At 50.3% G+C, this 15189-nt stretch overlaps 9 protein-coding genes across 9 annotated transcripts; 4 read left to right on the top strand and 5 right to left on the bottom strand.

Annotated features, from left to right (window-relative positions):
• Nucleotides 1–90: 90 nt before the first annotated feature.
• Nucleotides 91–2286, bottom strand: N7518_009483 (NIF domain protein; the record flags this gene model as incomplete). Its single annotated transcript, XM_057190409.1, has 1 exon — nt 91–2286. One exon carries the CDS (start codon nt 2284–2286, stop codon nt 91–93), a length of 2196 nt encoding a protein of 731 aa, XP_057038065.1.
• A 499-nt stretch (nt 2287–2785) lies between these two features.
• On the top strand, nt 2786–3884 carry rrp36 (putative pre-rRNA processing protein; the record flags this gene model as incomplete). Its single annotated transcript, XM_057190408.1, has 2 exons — nt 2786–2917; nt 2967–3884. The coding sequence occupies 2 exons, from the start codon at nt 2786–2788 to the stop codon at nt 3882–3884; spliced, it is 1050 nt and encodes a 349-aa protein (XP_057038064.1).
• Nucleotides 3885–4583: 699 nt separating this feature from the next.
• On the bottom strand, nt 4584–6035 carry N7518_009481 (uncharacterized protein; the record flags this gene model as incomplete). Its single annotated transcript, XM_057190407.1, has 2 exons — nt 4584–5784; nt 5836–6035. The coding sequence occupies 2 exons, from the start codon at nt 6033–6035 to the stop codon at nt 4584–4586; spliced, it is 1401 nt and encodes a 466-aa protein (XP_057038063.1).
• A 1831-nt stretch (nt 6036–7866) lies between these two features.
• N7518_009480 (DNA-directed RNA polymerase core subunit RPC19) lies at nt 7867–8569 on the top strand (the record flags this gene model as incomplete). The annotated part of the gene is made up of 4 exons (XM_057190406.1): nt 7867–7980; nt 8070–8161; nt 8265–8341; nt 8436–8569. The coding sequence occupies 4 exons, from the start codon at nt 7867–7869 to the stop codon at nt 8567–8569; spliced, it is 417 nt and encodes a 138-aa protein (XP_057038062.1).
• Nucleotides 8570–8936: 367 nt separating this feature from the next.
• Nucleotides 8937–9748, bottom strand: N7518_009479 (NADH dehydrogenase [ubiquinone] 1 alpha subcomplex subunit 6; the record flags this gene model as incomplete). Its single annotated transcript, XM_057190405.1, has 4 exons — nt 8937–9056; nt 9225–9371; nt 9546–9607; nt 9706–9748. 4 exons carry the CDS (start codon nt 9746–9748, stop codon nt 8937–8939), a joined length of 372 nt encoding a protein of 123 aa, XP_057038061.1.
• A 40-nt stretch (nt 9749–9788) lies between these two features.
• Nucleotides 9789–10129, bottom strand: N7518_009478 (uncharacterized protein). Its single transcript, XM_057190404.1, has 2 exons — nt 9939–10129; nt 9789–9897 (listed from the first exon to the last, which is right to left on the bottom strand). The coding sequence occupies exons 1-2, from the start codon at nt 10079–10081 to the stop codon at nt 9837–9839; spliced, it is 204 nt and encodes a 67-aa protein (XP_057038060.1). The 5' UTR covers nt 10082–10129; the 3' UTR covers nt 9789–9836.
• Nucleotides 10130–10136: 7 nt separating this feature from the next.
• On the top strand, nt 10137–10807 carry loc1 (the record flags this gene model as incomplete). Its single annotated transcript, XM_057190403.1, has 2 exons — nt 10137–10454; nt 10529–10807. 2 exons carry the CDS (start codon nt 10137–10139, stop codon nt 10805–10807), a joined length of 597 nt encoding a protein of 198 aa, XP_057038059.1.
• Nucleotides 10808–11027: 220 nt separating this feature from the next.
• On the bottom strand, nt 11028–12750 carry N7518_009476 (putative hydrolase, alpha/beta fold family; the record flags this gene model as incomplete). The annotated part of the gene is made up of 6 exons (XM_057190402.1): nt 11028–11213; nt 11274–11402; nt 11454–11577; nt 11628–11708; nt 11763–11923; nt 11974–12750. The coding sequence occupies 6 exons, from the start codon at nt 12748–12750 to the stop codon at nt 11028–11030; spliced, it is 1458 nt and encodes a 485-aa protein (XP_057038058.1).
• Nucleotides 12751–13750: 1000 nt separating this feature from the next.
• Nucleotides 13751–14914, top strand: N7518_009475 (uncharacterized protein; the record flags this gene model as incomplete). Its single annotated transcript, XM_057190401.1, has 1 exon — nt 13751–14914. One exon carries the CDS (start codon nt 13751–13753, stop codon nt 14912–14914), a length of 1164 nt encoding a protein of 387 aa, XP_057038057.1.
• Between the last annotated feature and the right edge of the window lie 275 nt (nt 14915–15189).

Here is a 15189-nt window from a genome sequence, read left to right as displayed (position 1 = left end):
CAACGCAAATGGGAGGCAGAACGAAAAGAGGCCTACGCTCAGAATGAATCCATGCATCAACCACGAGAACAGCTAACAGCTAAACACACCTCACCGCTTCCCAATCCCAAGGCCCTCCTCCAGACGATCAAGCAGCGAGTTCCTCGACCCTACCGATGAAGCGGGTGACGGGGACCGGCCATGCTTAGCTCCCGACGTGGTCATGACTTCCGGCGGAACATACGCGTCCACGTCCAATTGCATTCCTACTGTCAGATCCGCATCTGGAGGGAGATACTCAGGAGATAATCCGCTTGTTATGATCTTTGCAGCATTGGCAGCGTGGGCAGTAGCAGAGGCGGACCCGAAGACCGTCCCGGAACCAGGGCCAGAAGCAGAAGCAGAAGCATTTTCGGCTTCAGCTTCAGGAGGAGCAGCAACATCCCTATTCCGGAAGATGTATCTGTGCTGTACAGGCTCACCCACAGGAGGATCAGCCTCCAACTTAGCCCTTCTGGCGAGGCCTTTTTGTCTTCGACGACTCGGTTTTTTGCCAATTGGGTAATCGTGTACGTTTGGCTCGATACTGGCGACGACTTGGCTGCTCGCTGCATTGTCAACGTTCGGCGTGGGAATACCGTGGGGCTCCTGGTATTTAGCTTCAGCGGTGGCGGCAGCCGCCGCGGCCGCGGCATCCTTGGCTCTTTTGCGCGCCTTGCGACTCATTGGGATTTCCCCGTTTTGCGCTTCTGTTTTCTGTTGGGATTGCGTTGGCTGGGTTGCAGTAGTGGCGGTTGCGGGTCCCGTAGCTGCAGTGTTCGGGGCTATTATAATTGCGGCATTCGCCTTGGCTCTAGCCTTGACCTTCTTGTTTCTCTTGGACTTGGCAGTTGTAGGAGCAGGGACATCTCTCGAACCATCAAACGTTATGGGATCGCTTTTAGAGCCGGCATTCAGCTGCTTTGAAGCGTTCAACTGCGTTGGGAGAAGACTAATCCCGCCGTCCTCGTCGTCGACAGAATCCTCGTGGAGGCCGATATCCAAATCAAGGATAGTTCCCTCGCCCTTTTCCACGCGTTCGTTCCAGGCGTGGAGGACCTTGCTCACGTCGTCGTGGTGGGCGAGATAATCGAGACGGCGAAGGACCTTATTGAAGAGCTCGGTCTCATCGATATTGGGATCATTGCTGAACTCCGGGATCTCAAGGATATTGTACGGCTCACTGGAAGCCTTAGTTCTGCTGTCATCGATGAGAATGGTGTTGGTCTGGTCCCAGCGGTGGCCCGCGGTGAGCTTTGCGGCCTCGGCATCGCGAAGCCTTTGCTTGCGGTTCTTGTGCGGTGTATTGGTGCCTGGTGATGAGGCAGGGGGGTCTTTTAGATGCTCGTTGCCTGGGAATGCGCCTTGGATATTTGTCTCCGCCCAGACTTTGTGCAGTTCCTTGTAGACCTGGAGCTTTTTGTTGTATTGGACGGAGGTCAGGCCGAACTTGTCGCGTCCCCAGCGGGCGACGATGGCGTCGTGCATGGGACCTGGGAAGATCTGCTCGCAGACTGCATCTACAGTCTGCGGTTGGGAGCTGGACCAGATCATGACTTTGTAGTCTTTGATTAGCGTGGCTAGGAATTCATCTAGGCCGGTGCGTCTGGCGAATTTCGGCGGGAATTTGCGAAGCTTGCGGTAAATGAGGGTGCCATTGAGATCGAGGATGACAAGGAGTGGTCGCTTTTCTGTCTTCTCTGGCTTCAATGACGCTTGGTTTGTGTATTGCAGTGTTGGAAGCGGGACTTTGACTGGTGGTGTTGGCGAGCGTTGTCTTTGGGGGGACGCGAACCGTTGCCCCGTGCCACCGGCCATCGTGCTCATGGATCGGGTATTTTGGAAGGGTAGTGGGGTATTCATATCGACAGGGAAAGGAAAAGGTGGGAATGGCATCCCGCTATCAAAGCCAGGGTTCATCCAGGGCATAGCCTGTGCCATTTGAAAGAAAGTTTGATCCATGCTCATTGGGCTTTGCGGCAAAGTATTAAAAGCACCGAATTGTTGGCCTTGTCCCAGAGGTATTTGTGGTTGGTATTGTGGCATGGCAGGAGCATAGCCATGAGATTGATAGGCCGGTGGCGTTTGATTAGCCTGTGGAGGCTGATATCCAAAATTCGAGTTCATGCTCTGCGTAGGAGTATACTGCGACGGCACAGGATATCCCGCATTGCGATGTACATCCCGAGGGGCATTGCGGTCCCAAGAGTTGTGTGAGGGGGCCTGCCGACTGGCCCCCCGTCCATTCTTTGCTGATCCAGGGTTCATATTCACCACATAATCTGAATCGGCATGCTGGGGAACTGAATTCGACTGGTGTTTGGACGTAGGGCGTCTTTTGTTTGCGCGAGACAGCTTGAGGGAGGTGCGACGTGATAATAGGAGAGTAGAGAATCTCCGGGATTTCAGAGCGCCAGGATTTGACACTGCAAGAAGCTATTTAAAAGTAAGTCAGAATAATCAACAATCGACACATGCTATCCACGTAGCGAATAGTGGAGGCAATACCTGATTGGCTGCTCTGAGAAGATGCTGAGAGTGACGCGATAAAGTAAGCGGGGAATGAGGGAAGGCTCGGCCACGCAGAAGATGCAGGAACATTTATAAAACAAACGCAAATTGCCCAAGTGGTTAAGAACGTTCCTCCCATCAAAGCATCGCGAAAAATATCTAATCAGTTCTTATCGCTCTGACCGCCCCAAGCGGCAATATTTTTCTTTTTGACGGTTCTTCCTCCGCGGGGTTTTCCAACTACAGCAACAACAAAATGGCTATTACCGATCTGCTCAATCGCCGAGTGCGAGCTCGGCCAGAAGATGAGGAGGTCTTCTCCGAGGCATCAGGTTCCGACGAGGATTCGCAAGCTGGCTCTGATGCCGAATCCAACTCCAACGAATCAGTAAGCCAACCATACATCTACTCTAGAACCAAACTAACAACCAAAGCAGCAAGCAGATGACTCCTCCGCCGAAGGCACAGACACAGGATCCAATTCCGACTCCGACTCCGAACCAGACATAGAAGAAAAGCCCGAATCCGAAGCCGACAACGACGACGACTTCAAAGCCTCACTAGCAGACATCTCCTTCGGCGCGCTCGCCAAAGCCCAAGCCCTACTGCGCGAGAAGAACCGCAAAGACAAACGCACACCAAAAGACGGCACAACCACCGCCTCCTCAACCGTCGACGAGATTCGCACGAAACTCCGCGAAGCACGCGAAGAAAAGCTCGCCGCAGCCGCGAAATCCAAATCCAAAGAAAAGAAAAGCCGCTCCTCGAAGCACGCACCCATGGAGCAATCATCCAAATACGCCGTAACGCGCAAGCGCACAGCAGTGGAACTCCCGCCCGCGCCGCGGTCGCGCGACCCGCGCTTCGACGCAGCGGTCATGGGCCACAGCGGCGTGGGGAAGCACCCGCACGGCGGCACGGCGTATGCGTTCCTGGACGAGTACCGGGCGTCAGAGCTGAACGAGTTGAAGGAGCAGATGCGGAAGACGAAGAATCTGCAGCAGAAGGAGAAGCTGAAGGGGGAGATTCGGCGCGCGCAGGATAAGCTGCGGTCGGCGCAGAATAAGAAGCGCGAGGCGGATGTGCAGGCTGAGCATAAGAAGCGCGAGAAGCAGTTGATTCGTGAGGGTAAGAAGGCTAGTCCGTACTATCTTAAGAACTCGGAGTTGCAGAAGCAGGTTCTTGAGAGGAAGTATGCGGAGATGGGATCGAGGGAGCGGGCGAAGGCGCTGGAGAGGAGGCGTAAGAAGATGACTTCTAAGGAGCGGAAGGAGATGCCTTGGGAGAGGAGGGGTGCGGAGGGTGGTGAGGATGGGGGTATGCCTAATGGAGGGAAGAGGCGGAGGTTGGAGTAACTGTTTGTGGTATACGGCGTTGATCTATCTGGGAATAAAAGCACAAATAGCATATGAATATTGAATATCTGTTTACATGTCCACGGGTATATGTTCTCGAGTGTGATGCATTAAAATTACCAGTCTCGGAGCTGAGGGCCCTTATGGCAATAGCAAAGGCTGAAAGAGAAGAAAAGAAGGCATTCCAAATAGGCCAATAAGAGGCAGAGAACTCATTACCATAATGCTTTATCTCCCAAAACAAGTCCAAAAGGTATAATACGAAGCAATGAACCCGCAACGCCCAAAGCAAACTTGATGCAGAAAAGAATCCAAACACAAAATTTTTACAGGGTGCCAAGGTGCCCTGTCAATACTGTCGTAGCATAGATAACATGAAATTGATGCAAGCATCATTGGGTATGATGGAAGGTTTCCAGACTCGATCGTCCAGGATGAGTCGGAGGATGGACATTCACTGCCCAGGCATTGAATTGGTTGGACTTGCCAATGGACCAAATGTCGCCTGGGACTTAGTATCAAAGGCCTTTGCATTCCAAGGCAGCAAATTCCTATGAGAATATAAGATATAGCATCGGCATGATCTGTGGGTTAGGCATTTGCCAGCAAGTAGGTCCAAGCAAATTCCATCATTACTTGAACTTGCGAAGCAGAGCCGACCTAAGCCTCTACAAGAGGTATAGACCAACATAGCACGTATCACGAGTGGAACAGATCCCAAGCCCGCGCACAGAGACCCAGGAATTCATCCTTCTTTCTCCGCTGTGTCTCTGGCGAGTCTCTTCCTGCGCCGAAAGGTCCAGGGAACGAAGCATGTGGACCGGGCATGGCAGCTGGATTGGGCCGGTATTGAGATTCGGGACCATGACCTAGTGGCGGACTTCCGTTATCGTGTTCATACTCGCTGCGAGGGCGTCGACGTGCCGTAACATCGGACGGTGCGAACATACCAAAAGAGGCTGGAGGCGGACCGTGGGGTGCTTGCGGTTCTGGGGCAAGAGGCGCGGTCTTGGGGCCTGCGTGGTGGACTTGTGGGGATGGCGGAGTGGGAGGTTGGTGGCCTCCATAGTGGACAATGCGAGGCAGCAGTTCCTCTCGTCCGCCGGACATCTCTTGCACGGCCTCTTCGGCCGAGTGATATTCGCGGGGTCGGCTGGGGGTGTGGGACACGCTACCGGGCAGACCAGGGGAGGGCATCGGCGCCAAGTTGTTAGATTGGGAAGAGTTGGTGCTCGATGCATTCAAGTGGATATTCGCCCGGCCAGAATCCCGGTCCCGACCCAATGCATCGGAACCAAAGACGTCGGAGAGGGGAGGAAGACGATTGTTTGTTTGAGTGGCCGGCAGCTGATGCATGTGGGAGGTCGAGCCCAAGGTCGGGCTTTGGTTGACGACATGGCGGGTCAATGGCTGCGGTTGGTATCTGCCAGTGAAAGTCTGGTGTAGCGGAGCCGATTGGATGACTCGCTCGTTTGCGAACTGGGAAGCGGATGGAGGGACGATGGACAGGCCGTTCGGAGGTCTGCGCTTTCCGGTCTTGGGCATCCCCATCAAATTCGACTCGGAAGGTTTCATGCCGTCCGGACCATCATCCTTGGCGGATCGGTGCATGCGCTGTTCAATGATCGATCGCTGCTGATCCCGCACGGAGAGGCTGCGCTGCAGCTGCTCTCGCATGATCGGATCGTGGGTCTGGAAGCCAGGCGACAGGCACGCCAGGCCTACATGGTGCATCGAGGCGGTCAAAGGTCCCCCCGGAGCACGAACCGACAAACCACTGGAGGATGGAAGACTAGTCGAGAGGTCTAATTTCCGAGGCCGGGGCCGACTCTGTATCCGTGGGGAGGATCCCGGTTCCTTCTTTACCGTAATTTGTGGGCCGCCGTTGCCACCTTGGGGTCTGAATTATGTTAAAATGTGAAGCTCCGATTCCATGAATCTCTCAACTTACGGGGATATTGGACCTCTCTTCTCGGTCGGGGAACCGTGTAGCGCGGATCCCACTTTAGGGCTTTTGGACATCCGGGGCGGGGAGAACTTGGACGGGGTATTATTCGGAGGAGCCAAAGACGGGAGGTTTCTTGGGCTTGGGTTGCGAGTCGGGTGCGGCGATGACAAGGGGGCCGCCGCGGATGCAACTGCGGTGGACATGGTCGAGACGATGAGATCGGTTTTAAGGTATCACGCAGATGGTTCCGGTATATAGTAGTTCACTGTGTTCACTGTGTTCACTGTATATTGACTTGATACTCCTTCAGAAGATGCAAGGGCATGGAGTGATGCGGGCAAAGTCCGAAAAGCGGATCGAAACGTGGGATCGCCTCAGTATATCCAAGTGTAGAGAGATATCCCACGAGAAGAGGGAAGAAGGGCGGTTAAGCGTCAAGCGGCAGACTAGAGTCCAGAGTCCAGAGTTACAAGCGAGAGAAATGGACGATAAAGAAAGTCCGAGAGGGGGTCGACACCTCCAGGCTTAGGAAAATAAAAAGGAAGATGAGATCGCCGAAGCTCTCCAGGGGAAGGTTAAAAGAAATTAATCTGGGCGATAAAGTACACAGTACGTTGATCCTCCGAATGACAAAGAGGGGAAAAAGGCATCAGCGGTCACCCCAGCTAAGTACTAGATACCCGAGCTGCCCGGTGGACCCAACTGAGACACGATGTGTTTCTGTTTAGGATCCACCGATTTTATTGTTTTAGGATTAGGATATATTTGTAGAGTACGGAGAGGACTGTAATTAGTATAAGAGTGTATGTTGTAACTTGTATTTTGTACGGAGGTCACTATATATGTACTAAATCCCACTATTAACAATAGTCCTCCCTAACTACTCCGTACCAACCCTTAACAACTATATTTATCTCGCTTTTACACTTCAATAATTCGCTACACGGTGGATCCCTTCTCTAACAGTAGTATAACAAGCAAATAAGACTAGCACCTCCTGATACCAAATTTATCGAATCACATCCCCCCCACCCAACCTCATCCTGTGGACGCTTGGCAGAAAAAAAAAACATGTCACATCACCTCCATCCACTCGCATGGCGTTATATGTCAAACAAGGCGCAGCGGGCGCTTATATCAAAGGGGCCACTAGTGTGTGGCGTCCAAAGTCATGCGAGTACGAAAACACTGAAACTGAAACTGAGACTGAAAGTAATTCAGGTATATTCTCACGGGTTACCTATTTCGAGCATCACTATTCCTTATAGAGTAATAATAGACCCTGGTCTGCCTCTGAAATTAGACTGATTGGCCTCCTGTCACGGCCCTTGTAGATGCACAGACCAGGGGTGCGTGCCTTGAGTTGCATATCATCTGTGCAGTTCTTAGGGTGTTGGCGATGAAAAGATGGCTGAAACTGACATTACCTTGTTTCATACTATAATATACATGTAACTATTGAGATTCTTACTTTTCATAGGATATTACTAATTATTTAAGTATCGAGAGATATCCATGTAATATAGTTAAACCTCGTATACTTAACCCGTCATACTGCAGGTAAGTTCAAAGAGGGAATCATTATACTTCCACGTCAGGAGTATCTTATCGTCTACGGAAAGGATCTACTCCCAACATTATTCTGCGCATAGTGGGGGACGAAATGGTTGATAAACACTGTGTGATCCACCACTTCGTATTATTATAAGAACCTAGGTTGAAGACTTTTTCAAAAGAATACAAAGAACATATCATATAAATCCATAACAATCTAACAACCCTACTAGAATAATCATCACATCTATATTCGACAATGCAATTTATAGACAAAAACAGTAGGCGGTGAGACCCGACTATCGATAACCCACCTTTTTTTCTTCGCGATAATCTTCGACTTGGAGATCCAAATCGCGCAAATTCGTTAGGCTAAAGTCCAAGCTTCCAAGCCAAACGCCAGCAAAGACATCAACCGACCGTCTTGCAAATCCGAACCACCCACCCCAAATCCCAAACAGCCACCCTCACAAAACCACAATGCCTGAATCCGTCCACTCCCAAGACCTGGACCAGTCCATGGTCGACGCAGAGCAGCCCGTAGAGCTCCTCCAGTCCAACGACCCCATCCTCGAGGAGCGACAGATTGTCGTGGTACGTATCCGATCTGCGCGGGTACCCGAATGGACCTAGCGATCATATGCCCAAAGAGAGCATCAAGCTAATACCATACTTCCTTACAGCTCGCCGGTGCCACCGAAACCGCCGCTTCATTCCAGTTCGAAGGCGAAGGCCACACCATGGGCAATGCGCTGCGGTATGCGATTATGAAGAAGTGAGTGTATTGCGCTGCGAGACTAGATTCGTGTGTATCGATGTTTTCGGTTCACAGAATTGGGGTTGAAGGTCTGGGAAGAGCGTTGCTGACTTGCTAATAGTCCTGCCGTTGAGTTCTGCGGGTACACTATTCCCCACCCCTCGGATCCGAAGATGAACGTCCGTATCCAGACTAATGGTATGTTCTCGTTACTGCTGCTTTCTTGTTCTATTTCCGGATGTGGGATGTGAGATGTGGATGTGGGGTGTGGATGTTTACTGACTGGCTACAGATACTACTACTGCTCTCGAGGCTCTGGAAAAGGGCTTCAATGATCTGATGGACTTGTGCGATGTTGTAACGGAGAAGTTCACTGCCTCGCGGGATCAATTTAATGCGGAGAGTGGGAACCGTATGGAGGCATAGGCATGAAGTGGTTTGTTTGCATATGTATTATTTAGTTGGCGTTCTGGGTAGAGGGAAAAGTATATTTTCTAGCTCGGGCATGAGAAGCTTGTTTTGGTTTGTTTGGTGCATATTTATAAGAATACTTGATGAACATAGAGAACTTATTCGTGATGCATTCTACGAACTTATTACCAAGATGTGTGCGGCCAGCAGCAAGTCTCAAGCCAGGCTTGACAGGAACGAGATAAGATAATGGAATGGCTTATTCAGACAATATATACACATCATGTCTATCGATGGCGCAGTTCCTTGAACTGCCACACCGCGGACCGGAAACGAGATGAAGGGGATAGGAAATGGGAGAGAAAGAAACAGAAGGAGAGCTTTAATTGCGACCCTCGAGGAAACCAGAGACAAAGTTGGGTGGTAGCCGTGCGCCAGGATCTTCCTCTGGGCGGAAGTACTTCATAACATGAGAAAGCTGCTTCCAGTAGTTAAGGGTTTCCTAGATTAATATAATGTCAGCATTTAATCTTGAATTGCGGGGTGACTACAACAATGGATAATCAAATAAAGACGAGAAGCATTAGTTCTCATAATTGTCTTCTTGAAAGAATCGCATGTTGCAAAGGCATATTATATACACCGGGACAGAGGTTGGACCTGGACTAACCTGGTACTCGGCGTGGCTCTGGTACAACAGCACATCCACGACTGGCAATTGCTTGACGTAGCGGTGTCTCTCGAACTCCTGGCGGATCTTCGTGCGGATGGCGGATACAGGCATGCCGAGGGAGTACATGGTCTGGATCTCGGGGGACTGTATGGTGATATCAGGTTAGCTGAGTCCGTTGCGGGGTCAATTGTAGCCTTTGAAGCCAGGATGAAAAAGAGCCACTAATCAATCCGCTCCTGCGATATATGCCAGGAACGGAGTAAAGAGCGTATCAAGGGAGAAGGTGGAGGATCGTCTAGGATCTCGGGGTAAACTGACCGCGCGGAGCCATTCCCGGTACGACTTCAGGACTCGGAATTTCGCATCACCCCAGTTGACAGCTAAAATATGAGCAACTATGTTAGCACCTATTCGCGATAGACTCCATTGACGATCCCGCCGGGTGGACGGCGGAACGCATCGGGCGTGGGGGACGAACAGGAGCGCGAGCGCTGCGCCAGGTAGGTAGGGTTGATAGTCATGTTGAGGAGAGTCGAGTACCCACTCAATCCAGCGTGGTTCAATCACTGGTGCAGAAAGACGGGAGGGAATTGAACGTGGGTTCCGGAGCTATGAGGGTGGAGGTTTCGATCTGAGGTTGGTGGTGGAATGGGCTAGGCTCACCGCCTGCCTTTTCAAAAAAAATCTTTGCGAATTTGGGGATTATCGGACCGTCTGCGCGACGTTTCTCTGCTCTTGTTTTTTTTCTGTCGAATATTTTTCGATATCTCTGATTCGGTTGCAGAGTTTATTCGATAATTCTGGGTTGTTGAAGTGATCGCAACTCTTTCTCGCCGCTCTATCAATCTTTGCATTCCTCAATCTCTGTCCGCCTCGTCTCAACTCAGTCAATTCTTCAAGCACTACGAAATGGCTCCTAACGTCGGAGGTGCCAAGGGAGGCGCAAAAGGAGGCGCGAAAGGAGGCGCCAAAGGAGGCGCAAAGGGAGGCAAGTCTGCCAGTCTGGCGGCTGCCTCGCGCGTCAGCAAATCGAAAGATGGTCCCAAGCGTCCCCCCGCCAAGGAACAGAAGACCAAGTCCCGGACTGCCAACGAAAACCTGAAGAGAAAGAAGAAGAGAGTATACACCGAGAAGGAGCTGGATCTGCCCGAGTTGAACCAAATCACACCCGTTGGAGTGATCAAGCCCAAGGGCAAGAAGAAGGGCAAGACTTTCGTCGATGATGCGGTACGTTTTGCTTCCCATGCTATGTTCTCTTGATTGCACCTACGGAAGTCTTATACTAATACTATCACCTACAGGAGGGCATGATGACAATTCTCGCCATCGTGAACGCCGAGAAGGAAGGCCAGATCGAGTCCAAGATGATGAAGGCTCGTCAATTAGAAGAAATCCACGAGGCAAAGAGGGCCGAGGCCGAGGCCCGCATGAAGGACAGGAAGAACAAGTTCGACGATGTCAAGGATTCCATCCGTCAAAAGAAGAAGGGCAGGGGTGACAAGTCCGGGGAGCCAACGAGTATCAAGGATAGTATCTCGAAGCCCGGGCGATCAAAGAAGAAGACCGTTGCATTTGCTTAAAAAAAGTCTGAAAATTTGTGTCTATACTTTGATTATGTATTTAGATGTCGGGGTTCGGCGTTTTCACCGGTTTATCAATCTATGTCTATCGGAACAGAAACATCATTTTGCAGAAACACCGTCCATGCTGTGGTTCCCCCTTGTAACCCATTATGACCTGTCGCTTTTGAACCTGGTGATTGTAGCAGTTGGTTGGGAGGGCAGAATGTTTGAGGGGCAATTACAGCCCCAAAGGTAGTGCGAGTTTGCGTCGCATCGGGACGTACTCAGGCTTAGGTGCCAGGTCAGGCTTTTTGTTGGCGCCTTCGTGGCAGGCAATGTTTCCAGGGAGTTTTTCAGGGTGTTCAACAACACCAGGGATGCTAGTGTCAATTTCCCTTGCCATTTTGTTAAAGAAGTTCGCCACCTAAAGGAACGGTTAGTATGAAGTTACTTTCGATGCCAATGTCCATTGCGAGTTACATACCGGCTTGACAAACCACCTGGACCCTCCAAGCTCGAACCAGCCGAGATGGCCACCCCACGATGTAGTCAACATGACTCCATATGGCGTTTGGGTCATTTCCTGGTAGGGCAAAGCCTCTCGGCAAGCAATCTATAAAGTCAGCGATCTTTCAATGGTTGACATAGGACTTTGATAACTTACAGGATCATCCTCGGCTTGAATACTAAGGAAAGGAATCCTGATAGCAAGCATGGAATCGGTGGAAGTGGCATCACGGTAATATGCTCCCTCGGTGGGGTAGCCCCAGGTCGGACATTGCAGAGCCCTGTTGCACGTTAGAATCGGATTCTTTTGACCAGAACGAATTCTTCTTACCGGTCGAACTCATGTAGGTAGGTAATCTTTCTTATCGCATCAACATCGATGCGAGGGTTTGTCGAGACTTGATCAACATGTCTGTTTCACTTGATTAGTCGACTTTTCACATCAGCCGAACATAGAGTTACTCACGCCTCGAAGAGCTTCTTCATACTTGACCCCATGGTTCTGCTGTATACCTCCTTGCCAATCCAGGTGCTTTGCAAAATCATAGAACCAATATCCAAGTTCCACGGGCTCGCACAAATCACGGCTGCCTTCAATTGACAGTTTTCACCTTCCTCTCCCAGATACTACACATTTTGTCAGTGGGTGTAGACAGTCAGCTTTGCAGGGGTCATACATTAGTGAGAATGTTGGCACCGAGTGAGAAGCCAATTCCAAAAAGAGGGCGATTGGGGAACTGCGCCCTGATCCACTTAACAGCTTGGCGAACATCCCAAGTAGCTCGGGCGTTGTAGAGGACACCGGTACTGATGTTTGTCTCCGCACATCCTCTTGAATTGACAACACATGCTTCCCATGCGCCATCTTTCACAAGCGGTGCCAGGACTTCCCGCAAGTATACTTCATGGGAGCCACCACTCAGCCCGTGCAGAAGCACAAGCATAGGCTTAGTATCATCTGAGGGCAGCGCAGCAAATTCATCCTTAGAGAAAAAGGATGTCCGTGATGGCAGACCACACTTTTGCGTATACTTTCTCGCTTGATCCGTAAGCTCCGGGTCTTGAGGCATGTCGTACGGTGCGACCACGAAATCCATGGCATAATGGCCCGAGAATGCGGGGCTATCTGACTCGAAAATTTTACGTTTGTAGTAAATGGGGACATCGTCGTATTTCATAGTTGTCCAGGCTGTCTGTAGGTGCCCATTGAACAAGAAAGGGTTTAGGTTGCATGTTTCTGGTGTTGCAGACCGACAGACATCCACGAAGGTAGTTTTTTCTTTAGCACCTCCAGCACCGCCAACTTTGGTCAATGTCAACTTATTGTTCGTGGCGTGATGGAAAGCTATGCGGCCCTTCGGACGAAGCCATGAAATCAAGCCCATGGCGATTAGTCCGGATAAGAGGACTGATAGGGGGATTGAATTCAGAAGGGTTGAGATGAGGTCGTGCATGAGGGATATCTAAACACTAAGGAATGCTGAAATCAAATAAACGGACAAATTGATATCCAATGACTCTTGGAAAAGAAAAAAACAGGCTTAAAAGCACAATGCTGATCGAAGGATCTAGAGCCCAAAGTTGATATGGATCTGACCTCGGCAAAAAATTATGTTCGGATTTTCCGCCTCTTACCCATGGTTCAGTGTGACTAAGCTAATTTTATGCCTTTGCATGTGATACATATAGTTATGCACAATATGTCAGGTGATCTGTGTCGCAAGGATGGCTTAGTCATGATTCGGAGGGCTGCACGGGACCTGATAACATAACATGCGGGCGTTTTTCGTCATGCACGTAGTCAGTTGACAATGTCATAGCGCAGACACGGCCTGAGATTAGCTTTGATGCAGGAAACACTCCTTATCTGGCGCAGTTGGGAGGAGTTGGGGGCATTCCGCCGAATACGAAGTGATGATGATATGATGCTCAATGCGGCAATCGCCTTGCCGCATGCGGAAGCCCTAAATGCACTTCCGGCGTCAAGCACAGGGAGAAATCCCCATGTCTTCCGACAATAGCATGTCCTTCTTAAATCGACCATGGTAAATGTAGGGTGGAAATGTTGAAGTATCCGGTGCTCTGCATATGGATCATCAGACAAAGAACGGCTAAGCCACCAATAATCAGTTCCTCTGCCTCTTTATATGTAATGCTGATAGCATTTACACCCATCTTTTGTGGCCTAGTCCCATGGTCCGTTTCCGGGAATCTTTATCTTCCAACAGACTATTTCAAGGTCAAAGGACCTGAACCTGCTCTCTTTTCTTTTGAAGGTGATGCAGCACTGGTTGTCACACGATGCGCTTGATGTCTACTACAGCATGATAATAGTCGAAACGCCACTACCCATCTTGTTGATTCACAATCTCTCATGAGGCTTGGTCACTGAACATATTTGAGCGACCTTCAATCCAAGCATCCATGGCTTTAATAAGAGACTCCCCGTCCAATATGTCCGATCGTCTATACCGCGCCACAAAGAAGTTCAAGACCATCATCAAAATGAGACCCTGGTCAAAGAAGCAACAGGAGGATGGCCATGGCCGTTGCTACCTCATGGAATTACCCACCGAGTTGTTGCTGGAGATCGTATCCCATCTGACAGTGCTGCCGGAGGCTGCGCTTGCACTGACCAACAAGCGCATGTTCGCAATCTCCGGAGAGATCCTACTCTCAAAATCCCTCCATTTCAGTCGCGACTTTGCGCCGCTTTTCCACCATTACCGCAATGGACATAACTTTGACATGCCCCGGTGGGCATTCCTCAACTTGTTGGAAAACCCCCGCTGGAAACTATGCTCCAAGTGTTTGAAACTCCACCCTCGAGCCGCATTTTCATCCAGAGAGTTGAGACGGAAGCCAGAAAGTCGAACATGCAATATCGGAGAGTTAGCAGGGGTTGTCGACCTATGCCCATGCAAGAAACTAACTTTCCGCGACAAACTCGATCTCGCGGATCACGTTCGAGTGCGACAGGTGGCACTGCAAGCCTTGAAATTACAATTCGGGGACGCCGTTGACGGCCGCTACTGCTGGCATACATGCACCGAGCAGTATGGCGCAACCGAGCTGAAGACATCGTTGTTTCCAGAAATCAATGCCGACAACCAGCTGGTTCTTCGCACAGAATACCAACTCACGACCGAGTCAGGCCAAGTGGGCAGGGAAGATTATATGACACCACGCTTCGGATGTGCACATCGATCGGTCGACCTGTGGCTCTCGAGCGTTCACCAAACCACAATATGTCGCCTCTTCGACTCTTCCTGCCCATCCTGCAAGCGTATATCGGTATGCAGCGCATGCGATACGACATTGACATGTCCACGAAAAGCACCATTCCATTCGGAGAAATCTGGCAGAGCAACATATTCATTCTGGACACAAAGAAGCCTCGGGGGAGTGGGTCCAGCTCCTGATCCGGCCTGGGGAGCCCAGAGAATTCATCCAGCCGAACCTTCAGTCAGTGTCGAAAACTGCAACGAGTTGTGTCCCTGGACAGTGCGCGAGCATCCAGCGCTCTCATTCGCGCCGAGTATAGAACGGGAAATTATCGATTCTGGAATAGGTAACCAACCCATCAACCAACTGTACACATACATCAACATGGTTTAACGGATTTGTTCAGCTGCAACAGAGGCCTAGAGAAGCCTTGGGAGCTGCAAGATAAGGAGAGGATGGACCAAGGTTCATTTCTCTCGTTCCGACTTTTGTCTATATGTTGTATAGTGAGCATCGTTTCGGCGTTAGATTAATCTTTTTTTAGCATCATGTATTTAGGCATATTCATATAATTCAATCATTCAACCATTCAGAGAAGAAGTGACTCCCACGTCCTTATGCTAATCTTTTTAGTAGTCTTTTCTCTATATCTCTTTTTCTGGGTAGAG

This window comes from Penicillium psychrosexuale, assembly GCF_028828465.1.
Source record: "Penicillium psychrosexuale strain IBT 29551 chromosome Unknown utg000005l, whole genome shotgun sequence".
Taxonomy (NCBI): Eukaryota; Fungi; Ascomycota; class Eurotiomycetes; order Eurotiales; family Aspergillaceae; genus Penicillium; species Penicillium psychrosexuale.
The sequence above is the reverse complement of the archived record's forward strand: the minus strand, read 5'-3'. Positions and strand labels throughout refer to the sequence as shown.